General features: G+C 37.3%; 2 protein-coding genes across 3 annotated transcripts in view; both read left to right on the forward strand.

The window, feature by feature from the left end:
- The window catches only part of LOC143431821 (protein masquerade-like), a 358,901-nt gene that overhangs the window by 13,020 nt on the left and 321,839 nt on the right, over nucleotides 1–24,042 (forward strand). The gene's annotated exons all lie outside the window — the stretch shown is intronic.
- LOC143431828 (uncharacterized) overlaps nucleotides 1,994–24,042 on the forward strand; it is a 243,034-nt gene continuing 220,985 nt past the window's right edge. The window contains exon 1 of one of the 2 annotated variants that reach the window (XM_076908780.1): nucleotides 1,994–2,080. In XM_076908780.1, the coding sequence (XP_076764895.1) occupies nucleotides 2,066–2,080 (15 nt within the window). In that variant the 5' untranslated portion in view covers nucleotides 1,994–2,065. Of the gene's footprint in view, nucleotides 2,081–2,519; nucleotides 2,525–24,042 lie in introns of those variants that run through there. The other variant, XM_076908781.1, reaches the window with a different exon arrangement.

Consider the following 24,042-nt stretch of genomic DNA (forward strand, 5'->3'; position numbering starts at 1 on the left):
TTCAGAGCAAGTTTAGGATCTTACAATTCCTACCAAGGCGAACTTAAGTCCTAGAATTGTTGTCAAAGCAAGCTTTGGTCTTGCAATTTTTTTCAGTGCAAGCTTGGTTTCTTGGAATTCCCTTCAGAGCAAGTTTATGGTCTTGCAATTCTTAAGAAAGCTAGCTTAAGTCTTGCAATTCTTTTCAGAGCAAGCTTAGAGTCTTGCAATTCTTTTCGGGGGAAAACTTAGAGTCTTGCAATTCTTTCTACACCAACCTTAGGTTTTGCAATTCTTTTCAGAGCAAGCTTAGGTCTTTAAAATTTTGTTCATTGTAAGTATAGATTTTGCAATTCTCTTCAGAGCAAGCTCAGTTTCTTGGAATTCCCTTCAGAGCAAGTTTATGGTCTTGCAATTCTTAAGAAAGCTAGTTTAAGTCCTGTAATTCTTTTCAGAGTAAGCTTAGGGTTTTACTATTTTTTTTATTGCAAGTTTTGGGGTTTTACAAATTTTTTTACTGCAAGTTTAGATCTTGCAATTCTTTTCAGAGCAAGCTTAAGGTTTTGCAATTCTTTCTAGAGCAAGCTTAGGTCTTGCAATTATTTCCAGAATAAGCTTAGGGCCTTGCAATTCCTTCCAGATGAAGCTTCAACCTTGCAATTCCCTTCAAATCAAGTTTTTAGCCTTGCAATTCCCTTTAAAGCAAACTTAAAGCTTCCAATTCCCCACAGAGCAAGCTTAAATCTACCAGTTTTCCCAATTCTTATATTCTACAATTATTCTTAAATCTTAAATTTGCTATTTTATCAATTCTCAAACTATATTTACACCAGCAACACTGTAACTAAAAACAGAAAAAACAACTATATTATATATAAAAATTATTTAATACTTAATTAAGCAACTGTGCCTCAAATGAATTATACAAAAATTATTTCAGACTTAATTATGCTACTCTGCTTCAAATGAATTATACAAGAATTAGTTAAGACTTAAAATGAATTATATAAAAATTATTTAAGACTTAATTACTCTGCTTCAAATTTTATTAATAAATACAATTGATTATACAAAAATTATTTAAGACTTAAAATGAATGATATAAAAATTATTTAAGACTTAAAATGAATGATATAAAAATTATTTAAGACTTAAAATGAATGATATAAAAATCATTTAAGACTTAATTACTCCACTCTGCTTCAAATGAATTATACAAAAATTATGTAAGACTCAATTACGCTACTCTGCCCCAAATAAATAATACAGAAGCTATTTAATAACAATTTTTTTTTTTTTTTATTTAAACTACTTACTCTATTACTATTCTTAACCACTTAAAACCACTTAATTACCCTTCTCTAAGCACACATATGCGTCTCTGTGTCTCTGTCTGCCCACATTCGTACGTACACAACGTGTAACACTGAAAGGAAGGCAAAATCACGCTATTCTGCTTCAAACAAATTATACAAAACCTATTTAATAACAATTTTTTTTTCATTTACACTACTTACTTACTCCATTACTATTCTTAACCACTTAAAACCACTAAAAGCTTAATTACACTCCTCTCCGTGCACACGTGCGTCTCAGTGGCCAAACAGAAGTGTAATTAAGCAGTTTTAAATGGTTAACAACAGTAATAAAGTAACTGCGTCCACGTAGACACACATTCGCACGTACACAACAATGTAACACTGACAAAAGGCGAACGAAAAGAGGGCAGAGCAGATCTCTCTCTCTCTCTCTCTCAGAAGCGCCTTCTTCGAAGGATGTTTGCGTAACCCAATTTCTCGAAACGCTCGCGATGGTAAATAGCAGCAGGGACTGTCCTTTTCGTCCGCTGCGAGCCCAGTCGGAAATATTTGCTCGCACGGACACGGCCAGACCCGCCTCGCCATTAACTGTCGCGAGAAGAACGAAAAAATTCAAGCATGACCACCGTCGCTACCATCTTCGTCGCCATTGCTAACCCTTTTTGCTGTTTCGCGTTGCAGAGAGGAGTGCGCGGTGCAGTGGGGAGTTTAAACTGCTGCACGGCTGCCCCTTCGACTGGGCTGGACTTCAGAGCTGGAGGATATACATGGTGAAAGTTCTGGTGAGTGATCTTCTTTCCTTTTTTTCTCTTCTTAGATTTGTAAGAATTCGATGATTGTACTTGTTTCTTGCCAAAGTTCTTGATATATTGATGATTGTAAATTTTTGATATATTCTGGTGAGTGATCTTCTTTTTTTGCTTTTTTTTTCTTAGATTGGTAAGAATTACATGATTATGTTTGTTTTTTGTCGAAGTGAGTTCTTAATATGTTGGCGATTGTAATTAATTTATTGGTATATTCTGGTGAGTGACCTTTCGTTTTCTTATATTTTATTGTTAAGAATTAAATGATTATATTTGTTTTCTTTCGAAGTAAGTTCTTAATATATTGGTAATTTTAGTTAATTTATTTATCAATTTATTTGTATATTCTGGTGAGTGATTTTTTTTCTTTCTTATATTGTTAAGAATTAAATGATTATATCTGTTTCTTGTCAAAGTTCTTATTATATTATCCTTATATATTATTTATATTTGTTCTTGTCCCTTTTTTTTTCTTATATTGTTAAGAATGAAAAGATTACATTTGTTTTTTATATATTATTGATTATATTTGTTTGTGTCTTTTATAATGTTTAATAATATCGATTATTAAATATATTTGTATATTTGCGTGCAATAAACGAAATTTTTAATTAAGTGTTAGAGATGTGAGATCTTCTGATACATGGATTTGAGGGGAAAGATAGATGATGGTTTTATTCAGGAGAAGGTAGAGGTTTATTGAAAATATTTTTTGGATAGAAGTTTCTTTAAGGATTATTGACTGAGGAAGTGTAGGGTAGCAGTGTTAGATCTTGGGATTCTCTGAAAAACTCTATGTTGCAATTGTTTTCCTAGCTTAAGCTTAAATCTTGCAATTCTCTTCAAAGCTTAAGATTAAACCTTGCAATTCTTTGTAGAGAAAGCTAAGACCTTGCAATACCTTTGAAAGGAAGAGGAAACCTTGGAATTCTTCTCAAAGCAAGCTCAAGCCTTGCAATTCTTCTTTTCAAAGCTTAAACCCTGAAATTCCCTTCTGCAAAGCTTGAACTTTGCAATTCTTTTCAAAACTTAAAGTTAAATCTTACAATTCTCTTTAAAGCTCAAGCTTAAACTTTATAATTTTTTGCACAACTCAAGCTTAAATCTTGCAATTGTTTCTAGAGAAACCTTAGACCCTCGAATCGTCTTCTGAAGAAGCTTAAAAATGCTTGCAATTCTTTTCAAAGCTTAAAGTTAAGCCTCGCAATTCTCCTTTTCAAAGCTTAAACCTTGAAATTCCCTTCTGCAAATCTTAAACTTTGCAATTCTTTTCAAAGCAACCTTTAAATCTTGCAATTCCTTCCAAAGCCAAAGCTCAAACCTTGAAATTCTCTTCAGAGAAAGCTGAACCTTGCAATTCTCTTTGAATGAAGCTTAAAGCTTTAAATTCTCTCTTCTTCAAAGCTTAAACTTTGCAATCCTTTTCAGAGAAAGCTTGAATCTTGCGATCCTCTACAGAGGAAGCTCAAACCTTCCAATTCTTTCTTCTTCAGAGTTTAAACCTTAGAACTCTCTCTTCTTCAAAGCTTAAACCTTGCAATTCTATTCTTTAAAAAAGCTTAAGCCTTGCAATTTTTCCTTTTTCAAAGCTTCCATTTTGCAATTGTCTTTTTCAAAGCTTAACTTCAATGCTTAGACCTTGCAATTCCCCGCAATGCAAGTTTAAACTTTGCAATTTCCCTCAAAGCAAGCTTAAACCTTGAAATTCTGTCCTTTGAAGCTTAAACTTTGCAATTATCTTTAGAGAAAGCTTTAACCTTGCAATTTTCTCTTCTTCAAAGCTTAAACCTTGCAAATATTTTCAAAACTTAGCTTAAATCTTGCAATACTAATCAAAGCTGAGGCTTTAACGTTACAATTCTATTCAGTGAAAGCTTGAACCTTGCAATTATCTCTCCCTCGAAGCTTAAACTTTGCAGCTTAAGCTTCTTCAAAGTTTAAACCTTGCAATTCTTTTCAAAACTTAAGCTTAAACCTCGCAATACTAATCAAAACTGGAGCTCTAACTTTACAATTCTATTCAGAGAAAGCTTAAACCTTGCATTTCTCTCTGCTTCAAGCCTAAACCCTGCAATTCTCTTCAGAGGAAGCTTAAACCTTGCAATTCTCTTCAGTGAAAGCTTGAAACTTGTAATACAATTCAGAGGAAGCTTAAACCTTGCATTTCTCTCTGCTTCAAGCCTAAACCCTGCAATTCTCTTCAGAGGAAGCTTAAACCTTGCAATTCTCTTTCCCTCTAAGCTTAAACTTTGCAGTTCTCTTCAGAGGAAGCTTAAACCTTGCAATTCTCTTCAGTGAAAGCTTGAAACTTGTAATACAATTCAGAGGAAGCTTAAACCTTGCATTTCTCTCTGCTTCAAGCCTAAACCCTGCAATTCTCTTCAGAGGAAGCTTAAACCTTGCAATTCTCTTTCCCTCTAAGCTTAAACTTTGCAGTTCTCTTCAGAGGAAGCTTAAACCTTGCAATTCTCTTCAGTGAAAGCTTGAAACTTGTAATACAATTCAGAGGAAGCTTAAACCTTGCATTTCTCTCTTCTTCAAGCCTAAACCCTGCAATTCTCTTCAGAGGAAGCTTAAACCTTGCAATTCTCTTTCCCTCTAAGCTTAAACTTTGCAGTTCTCTTCAGAGGAAGCTTAAACCTTGCAATTCTCTTCAGTGAAAGCTTGAAACTTGTAATACAATTCAGAGGAAGCTTAGACCTCGCATTTCTCTCTGCTTCAAGCCTAAACCCTGCAATTCTCTTCAGAGGAAGCTTAAACCTTGCATTTCTCTTTCCCTCTAAGCTTAAACTTTGCAGTTCTCTTCAGAGGAAGCTTAAACCTTGCAATTCTCTTCAGTGAAAGCTTGAAACTTGTAATACAATTCAGAGGAAGCTTAGACCTTGCATTTCTCTCTGCTTCAAGCCTAAACCCTGCAATTCTCTTCAGAGGAAGCTTAAACCTTGCAATTCTCTTTCCCTCTAAGCTTAAACTTTGCAGTTCTCTTCAGAGGAAGCTTAAACCTTGCAATTCTCTTCAGTGAAAGCTTGAAACTTGTAATACAATTCAGAGGAAGCTTAGACCTTGCATTTCTCTCTACTTCAAGCCTAAACCCTGCAATTCTCTTCAGAGGAAGCTTAAACCTTGCAATTCTCTTTCCCTCTAAGCTTAAACTTTGCAGTTCTCTTCAGAGGAAGCTTAAACCTTGCAATTCTCTTCAGTGAAAGCTTGAAACTTGTAATACAATTCAGAGGAAGCTTAAACCTTGCATTTCTCTCTGCTTCAAGCCTAAACCCTGCAATTCTCTTCAGAGGAAGCTTAAACCTTGCAATTCTCTTTCCCTCTAAGCTTAAACTTTGCAGTTCTCTTTGGAGAATGCTTAAACCTTGCCACTTTAAGCTTCTTCAAAGTTTAAACCTTGCAATTCTTTTCAAAACTTAAGCTTAAACCTTGCAATACTAATCGAAACTGGAGCTTCAACTTTACAGTTCTCTTCAGAGGAAGCTTGAACCTTGCAATTCTCTCTTCTGCCTCTCTCAAAGCCTCTAAACCACCTCTCTTCACACCTCGTATTTTTTTAACTGGCGAATTATAATTCCTCGAATTCGAAATCGTCGATCAACCCGCGAGGCGAGGTACATCGAACGCGAAATAAAATTTTCGAACCACCCTCTCGTACGCTGTTCCAGATATATCTCGAGTATTATGAATATTCATTAGGGTATCAGCGGTGATAAAAATCGAGACGAGTACGAAAATGAAAAATTATCCGGCTGCATAAATATGGATGTCCCTGTTTAATTGTTTGGACGAGAAATGGTGGAAGGAACGAGGGTGCAAATTGTAAAACTGCGAGTATTTTCTCTTCAGCGTCTTCTGTTGTTCTTGAAAAAGTGCAGACAAATTTTTGTTGCCCCTTAATTCATGTTTTCTTGAATTATTTAAATGGTTTCTGTATTTTTTTATTTTATTTGTTGTTTAGATGAGATTTTTGAAGAGCTCGAGAGTTTGATTCTGTTGACCTTGGTGTATGTTGTCAAGGACATTCTTGTGAGTAATGTTTGATAGGTTTGAATTGTGGATTATTGTTTGTTTAAAAGTTATTAATGAAGAAAGTGGAGCAGTCTTCAGTTATGCAATTTTTTTTAAAGCAAGAAGCTGCAATTTTGCAATTTCCTTCAAATCTTAAGTTTAAATATTGAAATTCTCTTTTTTAAAGATCCTCTTTAAATCTTGCAATTTTATTCTTGACTCTTTGCTATTCTGTTCTTCACAGCTTTTCTTCGAACCTTGCAATTCTCTTTTTTCAAGTTCTCCTTAAAATACGCAAATTTCTCTTCTTTAAAGCTGCTCTTCATAGCTTGCAATTCTCCTCTTGAAAGCTGCTTTTCAAAGTTACAATTCTCTTCTTTAAACTTTTCATGGAATTCCATTCAGATCGAGCTTAAATCTTGCAATTCCCTTCAAAACTTCAGTCTTGCAGATCTCTTCAAGGCTTAAGTCTTGCAACTCCCTTCAAAGCAAGCTTAAACTTTGCAATTCCCTTCTTCGAAGCTTAAATCTTGCAATTCTCTTCTGCAAAGCTTAACTTTAAAGCTTAAACCTTGCAATTCTCTTCTTCAAAGCTGAATTTCAAAGCCTAAACATTGCAAATTTTAACAGAGCAGGCTCGAACCTTGCAATTTTCTTCTTCAGAGCTTAAGTTCCAAGTTTAAACTTTGCAATTCCCTTTGTAAAAGCCTAAATTTTGCAATTATCTTCTTCAAAAGGTTAACTTCAAATCTGAAACCTTGCAATTCTTCTCAGTGCAAGCTTAAACCTTGCAATTCTCTTCTTTAAAGCTTAAATCCTGCAATTATTTCGAAAGCAAGCTTAAACCTTGCAATTTTCTCTTCCTCAGAGCTTAACTTCAAAGCTTAAATATTGAAATTCTTGCCAGAGCAAGCTTAAATCTTGCAATTTTTTCCAGAGCGAGCTTAAACCTTGCAATTCTTTTCAAAACACTCAAGCTTAGAGGTTGAAATTTCAAGTTTGAAGACTCAAGTCTCAAGTTTGAGAGTTGAAGCTTGGAATCTCAAGCTTGAAAGTTGAAAATTCAGATCTCAAGCTTATAACTTGAAGTTTCGAATCTCAAGCTTGGAAGTTGAACACTCAGATCTAAAGCTTGAAACTTGAAGCTACGACTCTCAAGCTTAAACATTGCAATTCTTTCCAGAGCAAGCTTAGAGCCTTGCAATTCTTTCCAGAGCAAGCTTAAACCTTCCAATTCTCTTCAAAAAGCCCAGGTTCAAGAAAAAATCGAACATAAGAGAGCAAATCTAGCCTCTAATTCTTCTACCTTTCTCTCTTTCTCTCTCTCTGACTCAATTACAGGGCATCAGCGTCAGATTTCACGTTTAACGCAGGTAAGAGTGTCGACGCTAATACGGATCAGGGTCTTGATCTAATTTCGTGCCATTCGCCTAATCTATCGAACCTCGAATCCGTTTAGACGATAACCTTCCCCAGTCGACTGATCAGTCGGTTACAATTAACCCTCGATCCAGTTAGAACAAACGTCCCCCGTACCTCCAATCAATTTAATTGCCGTTGATCAATCTTTGCGACCATCGATTGTCAATAATCCCATTCGACGGACGAAATTTTCGCGATGGAAAAATCCACGCGAATCGAGTTTGCTCGATGGTAATAGCCATTCGTCCTGTAGCCAGGATTGCTCCTCGACATCGAGCGGTTGCTCACATATAACTCTCTGACTCTCGCTCTCTCACTCTCTCTTTCTCTGATTTATTCACTCACTCACACTCTCTCTCACTCACTCTCACTTTCTCTCTCACTCTCTCTCTTTCACTTTCTCTCTCACTCTCTCTCTCTCACTCTCACTCTCATTCTTTCTATCATTCTCTTAAAATTCTCACTCTCTCGCAATTCTCTCTCTTAAAATTTTCTCTCTCTCTCATAACTCTCTCTCGCGACTCTCTCTCTTAAAATTCTCTCTCTCTCAACTCTTTCTCTTAAAATTTACTCTCTTGCATGACTCTCTCTCTCTCGCAACTCTCTCCCTTAAAATTCTCTCTCTCTCGAAACTCTCTCTCTCTCTCTTTCAACTCTCTCTCTTCCTCTCAACTCTCTCTCTCTCTCTCGCAACTCTCTCTCTTAAAATTTTCTCTCTCTCACATAACTCTCTCTCGCAACTGTCTCTCTTAAAATTCTCTCTCTCTCTCTCTCTCTTAAAATTCTCTCTCTCTCTCTCGTAACTCTCTCTCTCTCATAACTCTCTCTCTCTCTTAAAATTCTGTCTCTCGTAACTCTCTCTCTCTCTCAACTCTCTTAAAATTCTCTCTCTCTCATAACTCTCTCTCGCAACTCTCTTAAAATTCTCTCTCTCTTTCTCTCTCATAACTCTCTCTCAACTCCCTCTCTTAAAATTCTTTCTCTCTCAACTCTCTCTCTTAAAATTTCCTCTCTCTCATAACTCTCTCTCGCAACTGTCTTTCTTAAAATTCTCTCTCTCTCTCTCTCTCTCTCATAACTCTCTCGCAACTCTCTCTCTCTTACAATTCTCTCTCTCTCTCTCAACTCTCTTAAAATTCTCTCTCTCTTTCATAACTCTCTCTCGCAACTCTCTTAAAATTCTCTTTCTCTCTCTCTCTCTCTCTCTCTCTCTCATAACTCTCTCGCAACTCTCTCTCTCTCTTAAAATTCTCTCTCTCTCTCAACTCTCTCTCTCAACTCTCTCTCTTAAAATTCTCTCTCTCTCTCTCTTAAAATTCTCTCTCTCTCTCAACTCTCTCTCTTAAAATTCTCTCTCTCTCTCTCTCTCAACTGTCTCTCTTAAAATTCTCTCTCTCTTAAAATTCTCTCCCTCACAACTCTCTCTCTCTCTCTTAAAATTTTCTCTCCCTCATAACTCTCTCTCTTTCTCTCTTAAAATTCTCTCTCACACATAACTCTCTCTCTCTCAACTCTCTCTCTTAAAATACTTTCTCCCTCTCATAACTCTCTCTCGCAACTCTCTTAAAATTCTCTCTCTCTCTCAACTCTCTCTCTGTCTCATATATTCTCTCTTTCTCTCTCTCTCTCACTCTCTCTTATATATTCATTCTCTCTCTCTCAACTCTCTCTCTCTCTCTTATAGCTCTCTCTGCCTCTCATAACTCTCTCTCTCTCTCTCTCCCATATATTCACTCTTTCTCTCTCTCATATATATTCACTGTCTCTCTCTCTCTCTCTTTCTCCCACTGTCTCTCTTATATATTTCTCTCTCTCTCTCTCTCTCATATATATTCACTGTCTCTCTTATATATTTCTCTCTCTCTCTCTCATATATATTCACTGTCTCTCTCTCTCTCTCTGTCTCTCTCATATATATTCACTGTTTCTCTCTCTCATATATATTCACTGTCTCTCTCTCTCTCTCTCTCTCTGTCTCTCTCATATATATTCACTGTCTCTCTCTCTCTCTCTCTCTCTCTCTCTCTCTCTCTCATATATATTCACTGTCTCTCTCTCTCTCTCTCTCTCTCTCTCTCATATATATATTCACTGTCTCTCTCTCTCTCTCTCTCTCTCTCTCTCTCTCTCTCTCTCATATATATATTCACTGTCTCTCTCTCTCATATATATATTCACTGTCTCTTTCTCTCTCATGTATTCACTCTCACTCTCACTATCTCATTTTCTGATATATTCAGTCACTCTCTGTCTCTCTCTCTCTCTCTCTCTCTCTCTCTCTCTCTCTCTCTCTCTGTCTCTCCGTATCTCTCTGTATCGAGTCTGCGCCATTCGAAAGTGAAATACTCGCGTGAAAGGCGAAAGGGTCGACCCGATTCTCCGCAGCCCTTCTCGCGAGACGTTTCACGTGCCATCTATTTCGCACCCACGACAGACCGCAGACTTCATCCGATTAGCGAAGACGGCTTCTGTAATGCGAGCATCTCGCCAAATTGACTATATTCCTGACTAATTCGATTTCAAGCGATCTCTATGCCTATCAGAGATTCTCTCAACGAAACATTGATGTTTTACTACTTTTTATTTATCTTTGAGCAATTTCAGAAGCTTAAGAGAACGAATGACTGCTTGCAAGAAGTTAAAAGTCTGTCTGAAAAATTGCTATCTTTTTTTTACATAAACGAGGATTTGTTTCTTGATCTTGTCACAGTTAATCGAAAGTATTTATTATCGTGCATCTGTGACAGTCACAGTTTTAGTATTAGTTTGAGTGGAGGTACACGCGAAAGCAATTTAATTGAGCGAGTATATGAAAAATTGTTGGATCTGAAGGAGTCGAACGCGCGACACTTTGATTTATTAAATTTATTATGCTCTCGAATTCGTTTCTGTTTTGCCAGAGCGTGGTGGCCACGGTTTATTTCCAGTCTCGCACGCGTTTTCAGTGCGTTCGATTCAAAGAGTGGAGAGCCGGAATTTTATTGCCGCGCGATTGGCTCGCGCGGAGGAGTTCACCTGGTTTCGAGGGCGGTAAATCTTTCGCGATGAATTCCTCGATGTCATTTGTTTAATTGCAATTACTCCGCGATTCGTCATTTCTTTTTTTTTCAATTCTTTCCATACCTTGATCGCTAATTTTCAATTTTCATGCTAGAAACGAGCAACGACTTTAAAAAGTTTCGTGAGAAACAAAGTGAGCTGATTATAATCATCAAGCAATTTATTGATAATTAACTCGTTATGGTCGCAGAAATTGATAATTAACTTTGCGATACTTCTTCAACTTGTATTATAACGCAATTAAAGAAGATTAAAATAGTTTTCTTTATAATTAATAGTACTTATATCAGTGGTTCTCAACTTACGATCTAAGAAACATTTTGGACAGTGGTACTCAACTTTTGGACCTCGGAAATTTGGACAGTGATTCTCAACTTGCGATTCGCGAATTGAGCAGTTGCTCTCAACTTGCTGTTCGCGAAATAATTGGACAGTGGTTCTCAACTTGTAGTCTGCAGAATAATCGAGCAGCGGTTCTCAACCAAACCTAACTGGAAAACATGCTTAAGTAACAAGGTTGAGAACCACTGGAGTAGACTTTCAAGGTTGAGAACCGCTGACCTCGATTCTGAATATTTCGGGAAAAGTTGAGAACCACTGACGTAGATTCAAAATTTGCGAACCACTGACGTCGATTGTGAATATTTCGAAGATGGTTGAGAACCACTGGCATAAATTCAAAAAATTGAGAACCACTGACATTGATTGTGAATATTTCGAAAAACGTTTGAGAACCACTGAATTCGATTTAGAATTTTTCGACAAGGTTGAGAACCACTGACAAATTCAAAAATTTGAGAACCGCTGGCACAGATTGTAAATATTTCGGGAAAAAAGTTTGAGAACCACTGACATAGATTGTAAATATTTCGAAAAAAGGTTTGAGAACCACTGGCATAAATTCTAAAACTTGAGAACCACTGACATCGATTGTGGATATTTCGAAAAAGATTGCGAACCACTGACATCGATTGTGAATATTTCGAAAAAGGTTGAGAACCACTGGCATAGATTCAAAAATTTGAATATCACCAGTGTAGATTCAAAATTTTGAGAACCACTGTCGTCGATTGTGAATATTTCAAGAAAAGATTGAGAACCACTGCAATAGATTCAAAAATTGAAAACAATTGATCTGAATTGTAAATATTTAAAAAACATTCAGAACCACTGACCTAGATCGTAAATATTAGAAGAAAAGGAATTTGAGAACCACTAATTTAGATTGTTCATACTTTTCAAGCTAAATCGAGAACCACTGACCCGTATTGCGAATATTTGAGAAATTAAGCACAGTTTTACCGTTGATTTGAAGCTTGGAAAATATATGATGTAACATTTATAAAAGTAACGAAGTCGAGCGTGTTTCATAAATGTTCTTTATTTAATAAATTGCAGTGGACCTGAAAAGAGAGCGCGAGCAAGAGAGAGAGAGAGAGAGAAAGAGAGAGAGATTTAAAAATAATGGAGGAATCAAACGCGAAAAATGTTCCGTTCGACCATTTACAGTGATCTATTACCAGGCCATTGTTGTAAAACATTTTTGCGATCCTCTCTGCTGAATAGAAATTCCCGATATTATGGCATTACGCGTATGCGAGGAATTCTCACCGCCAGAACGGGTGCAAGCTGCAGCGAGATACAATTACGAGGCAACAGCTGTCCATCAGAGCCAATTTATCTATGAAATCCGCCGATAACTAGTGATTATCATTATTCATCGTTGACGAGCTCTTATGCGCGTCCAGTGTTAGCGATATAACCAGCGAAAATTATTCAAATTTTCCTCTGACTGTTCCTCAGTTTGCAAATTCGACCATCGACGCGATTAAAAGCAAAAAACGTTATCATTTGTTGAACGAACAAACCTGAGAAATTCTGCTTCGAATTCGTCGCGAAACTTGCACGATACCTCGAAACGCTCATTCTCAGCTGATGTCACTTGCGAGACGTAGGTCGAAGGTAGCCCAACGCATCCACTCGATGGCAAGCACGCTTTGTATCTTCATAAAGGCTCCTCGAGCCTTCGTCAGTCGGTGGAAACGCTGCTTATTGTGTAACCCCGCGTGGAAAGTTGGTTCTACGATCTTCGAAGTTTATCTCGCGCCAGGAGAACTCTCGAGGCACGATGTATGCATCGTTGGTCGGTTTAAAGCCGGATGGAAGCTCGCTGGTATTGGAAAAAAATGTTCTTTTGCTCTTTAGAGCTGTTGGGATGATGGTAGACTCGTTGTTCGTGGACAGAGTAAGTTTAGGTGTTTGTAAGTTTTTTTATTGTAAGTTTAGAGCCTTGCAATGCTTTGCTTAGGTTCTGCAATTCTTTCTAGATGAAGCTGAGGCTTTGCAATTCTTTCTGGACGAAGCTGAGGCTTTGCAATTCTTTCTGGACGAAGCTGAGGCTTTGCAATTCTTTCTAGACGAAGCTGAGGCCTTGCAATTCTTTCCAGAGCAAGTTTAAAGCTTGAAATTCTTTTCAGAGCAAGCTTAAACCTTGCAATTCTCTTCAAAGCAAACTTAAGCCTTGCAATTCTCTTTAGAGCAAACTTAAGCCTTGCAACTTTCTTCTGAGCAAAGCTTAAACCTTGCAATTCTTTTCAAAACTTAAGCTTAAACCTTGCAATTAACTTTAAAGCAAGCACAAACCTTGCAATTCTCTTCAGAGCAAGCTTAAACCTTGCAATTTCCTTCTTCACAGCTTGACTTCAAAGCTTTGCAATTCTTTCTAGACGAAGCTGAGGCTTTGCAATTCTATCTAGAGCAAGTTTAAAGCTTGAAATTCTTTTCAGAGCAAGCTTAAACCTTGCAATTTTCTTCAAAGCTTAAGCTTAAACCTTGCAATTAACTTTAAAGCAAGCTTAAACCTTGCAATTCTCTTCAGAGCAAGCTTAAACCTTGCAATTTTGTTCTTCATAGCTTGACTTCAAAGCTTTGCAATTCTTTCTAGACGAAGCTGAGGCTTTGCAATTCTGTCTAGACGAAGCTGAGGCTTTGCAATTTTTTCTAGATGAAGCTGAGGCCTTGCAATTCTTTCCAGAGCAAGTTTAAAGCTTGAAATTCTTTTCAGAGCAAGCTTACACCTTGCAATTCTCTTCAGAGCAAACTTAAGCCTTGCAATTCTCTTCAGAGCAAACTTAAGCCTTGCAACTTTCTTCTGAGCAAAGCTTAAACCTTGAAATTCTTTTCAAAACTTAAGCTTAAACCTTGCAATTAACTTTAAAGCAAGCACAAACCTTGCAATTCTCTTCAGAGCAAGCTTAAACCTTGCAATTTCCTTCTTCACAGCTTGACTTCAAAGCTTTGCAATTCTTTCTAGACGAAGCTGAGGCCTTGCAATTCTTTCCAGAGCAAGTTTAAAGCTTGAAATTCTTTTCAGAGCAAGCTTAAACCTTGCAATTCTCTTCAAAACAAACTTAAGCCTTGCAATTCTCTTTAGAGCAAACTTAAGCCTTGCAACTTTCTTCTGAGCAAAGCTTAAACCTTGCAATTCTTTTCAAAACTTAAGCTTAAACCTTGCAATTAACTTTAAAGTAAGCTTAAACCTTGCAATTCTCTTCAGAGCAAGCTTAAACCTTGCAATTTTCTTTTTCACAGCTTGACTTCAAAGCTTTGCAATTCTTTCTAGACGAAGCTGAAGCTTTGCAATTCTTTCTAGACGAAGCTGAGGCTTTGCAATTCTTTCCAGAGCAACTTTAAAGCTTGAAATTCTTTTCAGAGCAAACTCTAACCTTGCAATTCTCTTCAAAGCAAACTTAAGCCTTGCAATTCTCTTCAGAGCAAACTTAAGCCTTGCAACTTTCTTCTGAGCAAAGCTTAAACCTTGCAATTCTTTTCAAAACTTAAGCTTAAACCATGCAATTAACTTCAAAGCAAGCTTAAACCTTGCAACTCCCTTCAGAGAAAAGCTTAAACCTTGCAATTTTGTATTTGAGGGCTTAAACCTTGCAATTCTTTTCAAAACTTTAGCTTAAACCTTGCAATTCTTTTCAGAGCAAGCTTAAACGTTGCAACTCTCTTCAGAGCAAAGCTTAAACCTTGCAACTCCCTTCAGAGCAAAGCTTAAACCTTGCAACTCCCTTCAGAGAAAAGCTTAAACCTTGCAATTTTGTATTTGAGGGCTTAAACCTTGCAATTCTTTTCAAAACTTAAGCTTGAACCTTGCAATTAACTTCAAAGCAAGCTTAAACCTTGCAATTCTTTTCAGAGCAAGCTTAAACCTTGCAACTCTCTTCAGAGCAAAGCTTAAACCTTGCAACTCCCTTCAAAGAAAAGCTTAAACCTTGCAATTTTGTACTTGAAGGCTTAAACCTTGCAATTCTTTTCAAAACTTAAGCTTAAACCTTGCAATTCTTTTCAGAGCAAGCTTAAACCTTGCAACTCTCTTCAGAGCAAAGCTTAAACCTTGCAACTCCCTTCAGAGAAAAGCATAAACCTTGCAATTTTGTACTTGAAGGCTTAAACCTTGCAATTCTTTTCAAAACTTAAGCTTAAACCTTGCAATTAACTTCAAAGCAAGCTTAAACCTTGCAAGTCTCTTCAGAACTTAAGCTTAAACCATGCACTTCTCTTCAGAAAGAGCTTGAATTCAATAAAAAAAAAAAAAAAAAATTCTAAAAAGTCTTAAACCTTGCAATTCTCTTCAAAGTAAGCTTAAACCTTGCAAATCTGCCCAGAGCAAGCTTAAATCTTGCAATTCAATTCTCCAAAGCTTAAAACTTCAATTCTCTTCAAGGTATGCTTAAACTTTGCAATTCTCTTCTTCAGAGCTTAACTTCAAGCATTAAACCTTGCAATTCCTTCAAGAGCAAGCTTGGGTCTTGCAATTTTTCCTAAAAAGCAAGCTTTACATTTTTTAATTACTTTCATAGCGAGCTGAGGCCAAATTCGACCATCGACGCGATTAGAAGCAAAAAACATTACCATTTGCTCGTTTTTAGTCTCTTAAAGCAACTATTTGTTATAGCTTGACAAAAATATGGACAGAAATGGAGAGAGCAGGAAATAGAAGCGCAGAGCAAAGCTTAAACCTTGCAATTCTTTTTAAAATTTGAACTTAAACCTTGCAATTCCTTCAAGAGCAAGCTTGGGTCTTGCAATTTTTCCTAAAAAGCAAGCTTTACATTTTTTAATTACTTTCATAGCAAGCTGAGGCCAAATTCGACCATCGACGCGATTAGAAGCAAAAAACATTACCATTTGCTCGTTTTTAGTCTCTTAAAGCAACTATTTGTTATAGCTTGACAAAAATATGGACAGAAATGTAGAGGGCAGGAAATAGAAGCGCAGAAGTATCGAAGAGCTCGAGGAAGTTAAAAAACAATAGCCCAGAGCGATCCATTCGAGTATCTATTAACCACCAACACCCCAGACCTTTCGATTCGTTATTCAGCAGCGATAAATCGCGTGTCATCGAGCAACAGAATTCAGTTCACGCCCAGCGATTTATCCAGCGTCGAGGATCGTTCTCGAGAGCCTGGCTGGAATTAAGTTCAGATTTAATTTAATTAGACAAAGGGAGAGAAAGAGAGAGAGAGAGAGGGTGTCCGAATTTTTTCACGCGTGCCACGTCCACCGCGAATATTGGATTCCTCGTGTCCCCTGCCTTTTTTCACTTCCCCTCTCTCTCTCTCTCTCTCTGGTTCCTTAATCAAACGGAAATTACTCGCGGCGAGTTGTCACCGGATGAGGGGGTGGAAAAAAAAAAAGTTTCAATCGGAATGCGCGAAATCGAATCACGTCCGCGAAGGCTGTTCAGAGCACCGGTTGTGTTTCCACCTGAGCACCCTTCATCATGAGCCGTCCACCTGGAAACAAAGTGACGACAACGCCAAGTGGCCCAGGCTCTGCACCTTCCACGCCTCCCTCCAGCGTCCCAGACCCTTCTCCTCTCCTCTCCTCTCCTCCTACCCACGAATCGATTACGCGCCCTCTCCTTTACACGCTGTTTCTCGCGTCCACCGCCTCCTCCTCGTCCTCTCTCTTTCTGTGCAGCTCGATGAACTGGGCTCTCTCGCTTCGCCATTAGCGGCAATCGATTCACGGAATTAGTTCGGTGTTTTTCGACACCCCACCGGATTGTAATCGAACTTTCGTTCGTGTACGCGAGTGGAGGAAGGGGGGAAGTTTGGCGTTTCGGGGTTCTGGACAGCAGTTTCTTTCAGAGCAAGCTCAGGGTCGTGCAATTTTTATCAGAGCAAGCTTAGGGTATTGCGATTTTGTCCCAGCACAAGCTAGGATTCTGCAATTTTGTTTACAGTAAGCTTAGGTCCTACAATTTTTGTCAAAGCAAGCTTAGGCTCTTGCAATTCTTATCAAAACAAGCTTAAGGTCTTGCGATTCTTGCCAAAGTCAGCTTAGGATGTACAATTCTTACCAGAGCAACTGTAGGGTCTTGCAATTTTTGTCAGAGCAAACTTAGAGTCTTGCAATTTTTATCAGAGCAAGCTTAGAATCTTACAATTCTTAGTAAAGCAAGCTTAGGGCATTGCAATTCTTACCACAGCAAGCATAGGTCCTGCAATTTTTGTCATAGCAAGCTTAGGTCCTGCAACTTTTTTCAAAGTGAAGTTAGGGACTTGCAATTCTTACAAAAGCAAGCTTAGGGCCTTGCAATTCTTACGAAAGTAAGCTTAGGTCTTACAATTTTTGTCAGAGTAAACTTAGGATCCAGCAATTTTTATCAGAGTAAGCTTGGATCTTGCAATGCTTACCAAAGCAAGCTTAGGGTTTTGCAATTCTTACCAGAGTAAGTTTAGAGTCCTGCAATTCTTACCACAGCAAGCTTAGGGTTTTGCAATTCTTACCAGAGCAAGTTTAGAGTCCTGCAATTCTTACCACAGCAAGCTTAGGTCCTGTAATTTTTGTCAAAGCAAGCTTAGCTACAATTTTTGTCAGATTAAGCTTAGGGTCTTGCAATTCTTACCAAAGCAAGCTCAGGTCCTACGATTTTTTTCAGAGCAAGCTTAGGGTCTTGCAATTTTTGTCAGAGCAAGCTTAGATCCTGCAGTTATTGTCAGAGCAAGCTTTGGGTCTTGCAATTTTTGTCAGAGCAAGCTCAGAATCCTGCAATTCTTACCAAAGCAAGCTTAGGTTCTGCAATTTTTGTCAGAGCAAGCTTAGGGTCTTTGCAATTCTTTCCAAAGCAAGCTTAGGTCTAGCAAATTTTTTTCAGAGCAAGCTTAGGGTCTTGCAATTTTTTCAGAGCAAGCTTAGGGTCTTGCAATTTTTTTCAGAGCAAGCTTAGAGTATTGCAATTTTTTTCAGAGTAAACTTAGGATCCAGCAGTTTTTATCAAAGTAAGCTTAGATCCTACAATGCTTACCAAAGCAAGCTTAGGGTTTTGCAATTCTTACTAGAGCTACATTAGGGTCTTGTAATTTTTGTCAGAGCAAGCTTAGAATCCTGCAATTCTTACCAAAGCAAGCTTAGGTTCTGCAATTTTCGTCAGTGCAAGCTTAGGGTCTTTGCAATTCTTTCCAAAGCAAGCTTATGTCTAGCAAATTTTTTTCAGAGCAAGCTTAGGGTCTTGAAATTTTTTCAGAGCAAGCTTAGAGTCTTGCAATTATTACCATGGCAAGTTTAGGTTCTGCAATTCTTACCAAAGAAAACTTAAGGTCTTGTAATTCTTACCAAAGCAAGTTTAGAGTTTTGCAATTCTTACCAAAACAAGCTTAGGTCTTGCAATTCTTACCAAAGCAAGCTTAGGTCCTATAATTCTTACCAAAGCAAGCTCAGGTCCTACAATTTTTTCACAGTAAACTTAGATCCTGCAATTTTTGTCAAAGCAGGCTAAGGTTCTGCAATTTTTTCTGAGCAAGCTTAGGGTCTTGCAATTCTTACCAAAGCAAGCTTAGGTCTTGAAATTTTTCTCAGAGCAACTTTAGGGTCTTGCAATTTTTGTTCGAGCAAGCTTAAGTCCTGTAATTTTTTGCAGAGCGACGAATCGCAGGTTTGAGGTTTTTGGGATTTGAAAATTTGGATTTGAAGATTGAGACTTGTTACTTCAAACTTGAAATTTCAAACTTGAAGGTTTAAATTTGAAGCTTCAACCTTCAAACTTAATACTTGAAGTTTTAAACTTAAGACTTGATACTTGAAGCTTGAGACTTGAAGCTCTAATCTTCAAGCTTGAAGCTTGAGGGTTCAATCTTGAAATTTCAACTTTCAAACTTGAGACCTAAAGCCTTAATGTTCAAGCGTAAAATCTAAGGCTTCAAACTTGAAATTTTAAGCTTGAAGCTTCAACTTTTAAAGCTTAAGTTGTGTTGAAATGAAAATTCGGTCAGATTATCGAGTTCGATTAAAAGAAGATCAAGATTAATGTCCTCTCTCCTTTACACCATGTTTCTCTCGTCCTTTCCCCTCCTCCCTTCCTCCCTCGCTTCGCCATTAGCGGCAATCGATTCACGGAATTAGTTCCCTGTTTTTCAACACCCGATTGTAATCGAACTTTCGCAGCATACGCTGGTCGAGGAAGGGGCTAAACTTTGGCGCTTTAGAAATGGATGGGTGGGTGTTAAAAAGCGATGCAATTTCGAGACACCTCGACAACTGTGCTTGAAAAACTGTTTAGCAGTTTTTCAGATGTTTAGTCCTCGATTTTTTGTTACAATTCGCGATTCTGTTACAATTTGCGTTCATTGAGTTCTTTTAAATAGGTGTTTTTTTTCTTAAGCTACAGGTTTTTAATTCGTGAATATTTTTGGATAAAATATTGCTAATGCTAGTCAATTTTTTTAAGAATATTAAAGCAACTTTTAGTTCCTTGTTTTTCTAAATGATGACAGAAAAAATTCTCTTTTTTTCAAAACTCAAACCTCGCAATTCTCTTCTTCATAGCTTGAACCTTGCAATTTTCTCTTTTTCATAACTCAAACCTTCCAATTCTCTTCTGCAAAGCTTAAACCTTGCAATTCCCTGCAATGCAAGTTAAAGCTTTGCAATTTTCCCTTCTTCAAAACTTAAACCTTGCAATTCTCTTCTTCTCAAATCTCAAACCTTCAAGCTTTGAAATTCCCTTCAGAGCATGCTTAAATCTTGCAATTTTCTCTTCTTCAAAGCTTAAACCTTGCAATTTTCTCTTCTTCACACCTTAAACCTTGCAATTTTATTCTTCAAAGCTTAAACCTTGCAAGTCTCTTCAAAACTTAAGCTTAAACCGCGCAACTCTCTTCAGAGCAAGCTTAAACCTTGCAACTCTCTTCAGAGCAAAGCTTAAATCTTGCAATTTTATTCTTCAAAGCTTAAACCTTGCAATTCTTTTCAAAACTTAAGCTTAAACCTTGCAATTCTTTTCAGATCAAGCTTAAACCTTGCAACTCTCTTCAGAGCAAAGCTTAAATCTTGCAATTTTATTCTTCAAAGCTTAAACCTTGCAATTTTATTCTTTAAAGCTGAAACCTTGCGAATTCCTTCCAGAACAAGCTTAAACCTTGCAATTCTCTTTCTCAAAGCTTAACTTCTGAACCTAAACGTTGCAATTCTTTCCAGAGCAAAAACTTAGAGCCTTGAAATTCCTTCTATAGCAAGCTTAGAGCCTTGCATTTCTTTCTATACCAAGTTTGGGCCTTGCAATCCTTTCTAGACGAAGCTTAGGTCTTGCAATTCTTTCCAGAGCAAGCTTTAACCTTGCAATTCTTTCCAGAGCACGCTTAAACCTTGCAATTCTCTTCGAGGCAAGCTTAAACCTTGCATTTCAATTCTAGAAAGCTTAAACCTTGCAATTCCTCCCAGAACAAGCTTAAATCTTGCAATACTCTTTCTCAAAGCTTAACTTCTGAACCTAAACGTTGCAATTCTTTCCAGAGCAAAAACTTAGAGCCTTGAAATTCTTTCTATAGCAAGCTTAGAGCCTTGCATTTCTTTCTATACCAAGTTTGGGCCTTGCAATCCTTTCTAGACGAAGCTTAGGTCTTGCAATTCTTTCCAGAGCAAGCTTTAACCTTGCAATTCTTTCCAGAACAAGCTTTAATCCTTGCAATTCTTTCCAGAGCAAGCTTTAACCTTGCAATTCTTTCCAGAGCAAGCTTAGAGCCTTGCATTTCTTTCTATACCAAGTTTAGGCCTTGCAGTCCTTTCTAGACGAAGCTTAGGTCTTGCAATTCTTTCCAGAGCAAGCTTAGAGTCTTGCAACTCTTTCCAGAGCAAACTTTAACCTTGCAATTCTTTCCAGAGCAAGCTTAGAGCCTTGCATTTCTTTCTATACCAAGTTTAGGCCTTGCAATCCTTTCTAGACGAAGCTTAGGTCTTGCAATTCTTTCCAGAACAAGCTTAGAGTCTTGCAACTCTTTCCAGAGCAATCTTTAACCTTGCAATTCTTTCCAGAGCAAGCTTTAACCTTGCAATTCTTTTCAGAGCAAGCTTTAACCTTGCAATTCTTTCCAGAGCAAGCTTTAACCTTGCAATTCTTTCCAGAGCAAGCTTTAACCTTGCAATTCTTCCCAGAGCAAACTTTAACCTTGCAATTCTTTCCAGAGCAAGCTTAGAGCCTTGCATTTCTTTCTATACCAAGTTTAGGCCTTGCAATCCTTTCTAGACGAAGCTTAGGTCTTGCAATTCTTTCCAGAGCAAGCTTTAACCTTGCAATTCTTTCCAGAGCAAGCTTTAACCTTGCAATTCTTTCCAGAGCAAGCTTAGAGCCTTGCATTTCTTTCTATACCAAGTTTAGGCCTTGCAGTCCTTTCTAGATGAAGCTTAGGTCTTGCAGTTCTTTCCAGAGCAAGCTTTAACCTTGCAATTCTTCCCAGAGCAAGCTTTAACCTTGCAAGTCCCTCCATGAGAACTCTCGAGACACAATGTATGCATCATTGCTCACTTAAAACCCAAATAGAACCTCTCTGGACTTGAAAAAAAATTTTCTTTTGCTCCTAGAGCAATCTAGAGTCATAATAAACTCGTTGCGTTCACTCGTGGACGCTAAACAGAGAATAAAGTTGTTTATCTGGACAGAAAAGCAATCGTTGGATATTCGAACGAGGGCTTCGCAACCCGGTTGGTGTGTTTCGTCGACATCAAAGCGGAGATTAAAAGCTCCCACGCTGGTATGATTACGCGCATTAAGGGTAATTAATATTTGTCATAGTTGGCTAGCAGTGTCATTAATTTCGCGATACGTTGATGGTTGATATCGAACGATGTTCCCCGCGGACGAGTGAAATCCTGGTGAAATTAATCAAAAAGGGTGGCCACGGCTCGATATCTGCCATTGCGGTATTTCTGGCCTCGCCTCTTAATTTCGTATCGAATGATTTCATGCGTCAGTGAAGATTTGAATTTGGAATTTGAAATTTCAAATTTCAAATTTCAAAGTTGAAGCTTCTGATTTCGAGCGCGAGATTTGTGGCTTTGAATTTGAAATTTTTTCACTGGAAGATTCAACTTGAGGACTTGAGATTTGAAGCTTTGATTTTCAAACTTGAGATTCGAGGCTTTAAATTTGAAATTTCAAACTTGAAGTTGGAATCTTCAAGCTTGAGATTGGAGGCTTTAACTTCCAAGCTTGAAATTTGAGGCCTTAAATTCGAAATGTCAGACTTTCAAGCTTGAGATTCGAAGCGTTAACTTTCAAGCTTGAGACTTTAGGCTTTAAACTTGAAATTTCGAAGTTGAAGCTTCTGCTTTCGAGCTTGAGATTTGTGGCTTTGAATTTGAAATTTTTTCACTGGAAGATTCAACTTGAGGACTTGAGATTTGAAGCTTTGATTTTCAAACTTGAGATTCGAGGCTTTAAATTTGAAATTTCAAACTTGAAGTTGGAATCTTCAAGCTTGAGATTGGAGGCTTTAACTTCCAAGCTTGAAATTTGAGGCCTTAAATTCGAAATGTCAGACTTTCAAGCTTGAGATTCGAAGCGTTAACTTTCAAGCTTGAGACTTTAGGCTTTAAACTTGAAATTTCGAAGTTGAAGCTTCTGCTTTCGAGCGCGAGATTTGTGGCTTTGAATTTGAAATTTTTTCACTGGAAGATTCAACTTGAGGACTTGAGATTTGAAGCTTTGATTTTCAAACTTGAGATTCGAGGATTTAAATTTGAAATTTCAAACTTGAAGTTGGAATCTTCAAGCTTGAGATTGGAGGCTTTAACTTCCAAGCTTGAAATTTGAGGCCTTAAATTCGAAATGTCAGACTTTCAAGCTTGAGATTCGAAGCGTTAACTTTCAAGCTTGAGACTTTAGGCTTTAAACTTGAAATTTCGAAGTTGAAGCTTCTGCTTTCGAGCTTGAGATTTGTGGCTTTGAATTTGAAATTTTTTCACTGGAAGATTCAACTTGAGGACTTGAGATTTGAAGCTTTGATTTTCAAACTTGAGATTCGAGGATTTAAATTTGAAATTTCAAACTTGAAGTTGGAATCTTCAAGCTTGAGATTGGAGGCTTTAACTTTCAAGCTTGAAATTCGAGGCCTTAAATTTGAAATGCCAGACTTTCAAGCTTGAGATTCGAAGCTTTAACTTTCAAGCTTGAGACTTTAGGCTTTAAACTTGAAATTTCGAAGTTGAAGCTTCTGCTTTCGAGCTTGAGATTTGTGGCTTTGAATTTGAAATTTTTTCACTGGAAGATTCAACTTGAGGACTTGAGATTTGAAGCTTTGATTTTCAAACTTGAGATTCGAGGCTTTAAATTTGAAATTTTAGAATTAAAGCTTCAACTTTCAAGCTTGAGACTCGAGGCTTTAAACTTGAAATTTCGAACTTGAAGTAGGGATATTCAAGCTTGAGATTGGGGGCTTTAAATTTAAAATTTTAGAATTGAAGCTTCAACTTTCAAGCTTGAAATTTGAACCTCTAAACTTGAAATTCCAAGCTTGAAGTTCCAATCTTCAAGGTTGAATTTTGAGGCTTTAAATTTGAAATATCAGACTTGAAGTTTCAACTTTCAAGCTTGAAATTTGAAGCTTTAACTTTCAAATTTGAGACTTGAGACTTTAAACTTGAAATTTCAAACTTGAAGTCGCAATCTTCTAGCTTCAGATTTGAGGCATCAAATTTGAAAGTTTCCAACTTAAAGATTCATCTTTCAAGCTTGGGATTTGTGGCTTTAAATTTGAAATCTCAATCTTGAAACTTCAAACTTAGGACTTAAAACTTAAAACTTGAAACTTCAAGATACAAATCTTGTTTAAGACTTTCTACTTTGAGGCTTAAGACTTAAAACTTCAAATTTAGAACTCAAAGCTGCACATTTGAAATTTTAATCTTCAAGCTTCGATTCTCGAATTTGAATTTAAAGTATTCGAGTTTCAAGTTTAAACATACTTTCAATTAATTTTTTAAGCATCAGACCAGTAAAAAGAAAAAACGATGAACTCCTCATTTCTCAAGTATGAAATTTAAAGCCTGAGTTTAAAAATTGAAGCTTAAAAAAAAGAAATTCAAATTTAAAGTCTCAAATCTCAAGCTTAAAATCTGATGCTTCAAGTTCGATTCTTCAAGTCTCAAGCTCGAAAGTCGAA

Source organism: Xylocopa sonorina, unplaced genomic scaffold (genome assembly GCF_050948175.1).
Source record: "Xylocopa sonorina isolate GNS202 unplaced genomic scaffold, iyXylSono1_principal scaffold0014, whole genome shotgun sequence".
In the NCBI taxonomy this organism is placed as follows: domain Eukaryota; kingdom Metazoa; phylum Arthropoda; class Insecta; order Hymenoptera; family Apidae; genus Xylocopa; species Xylocopa sonorina.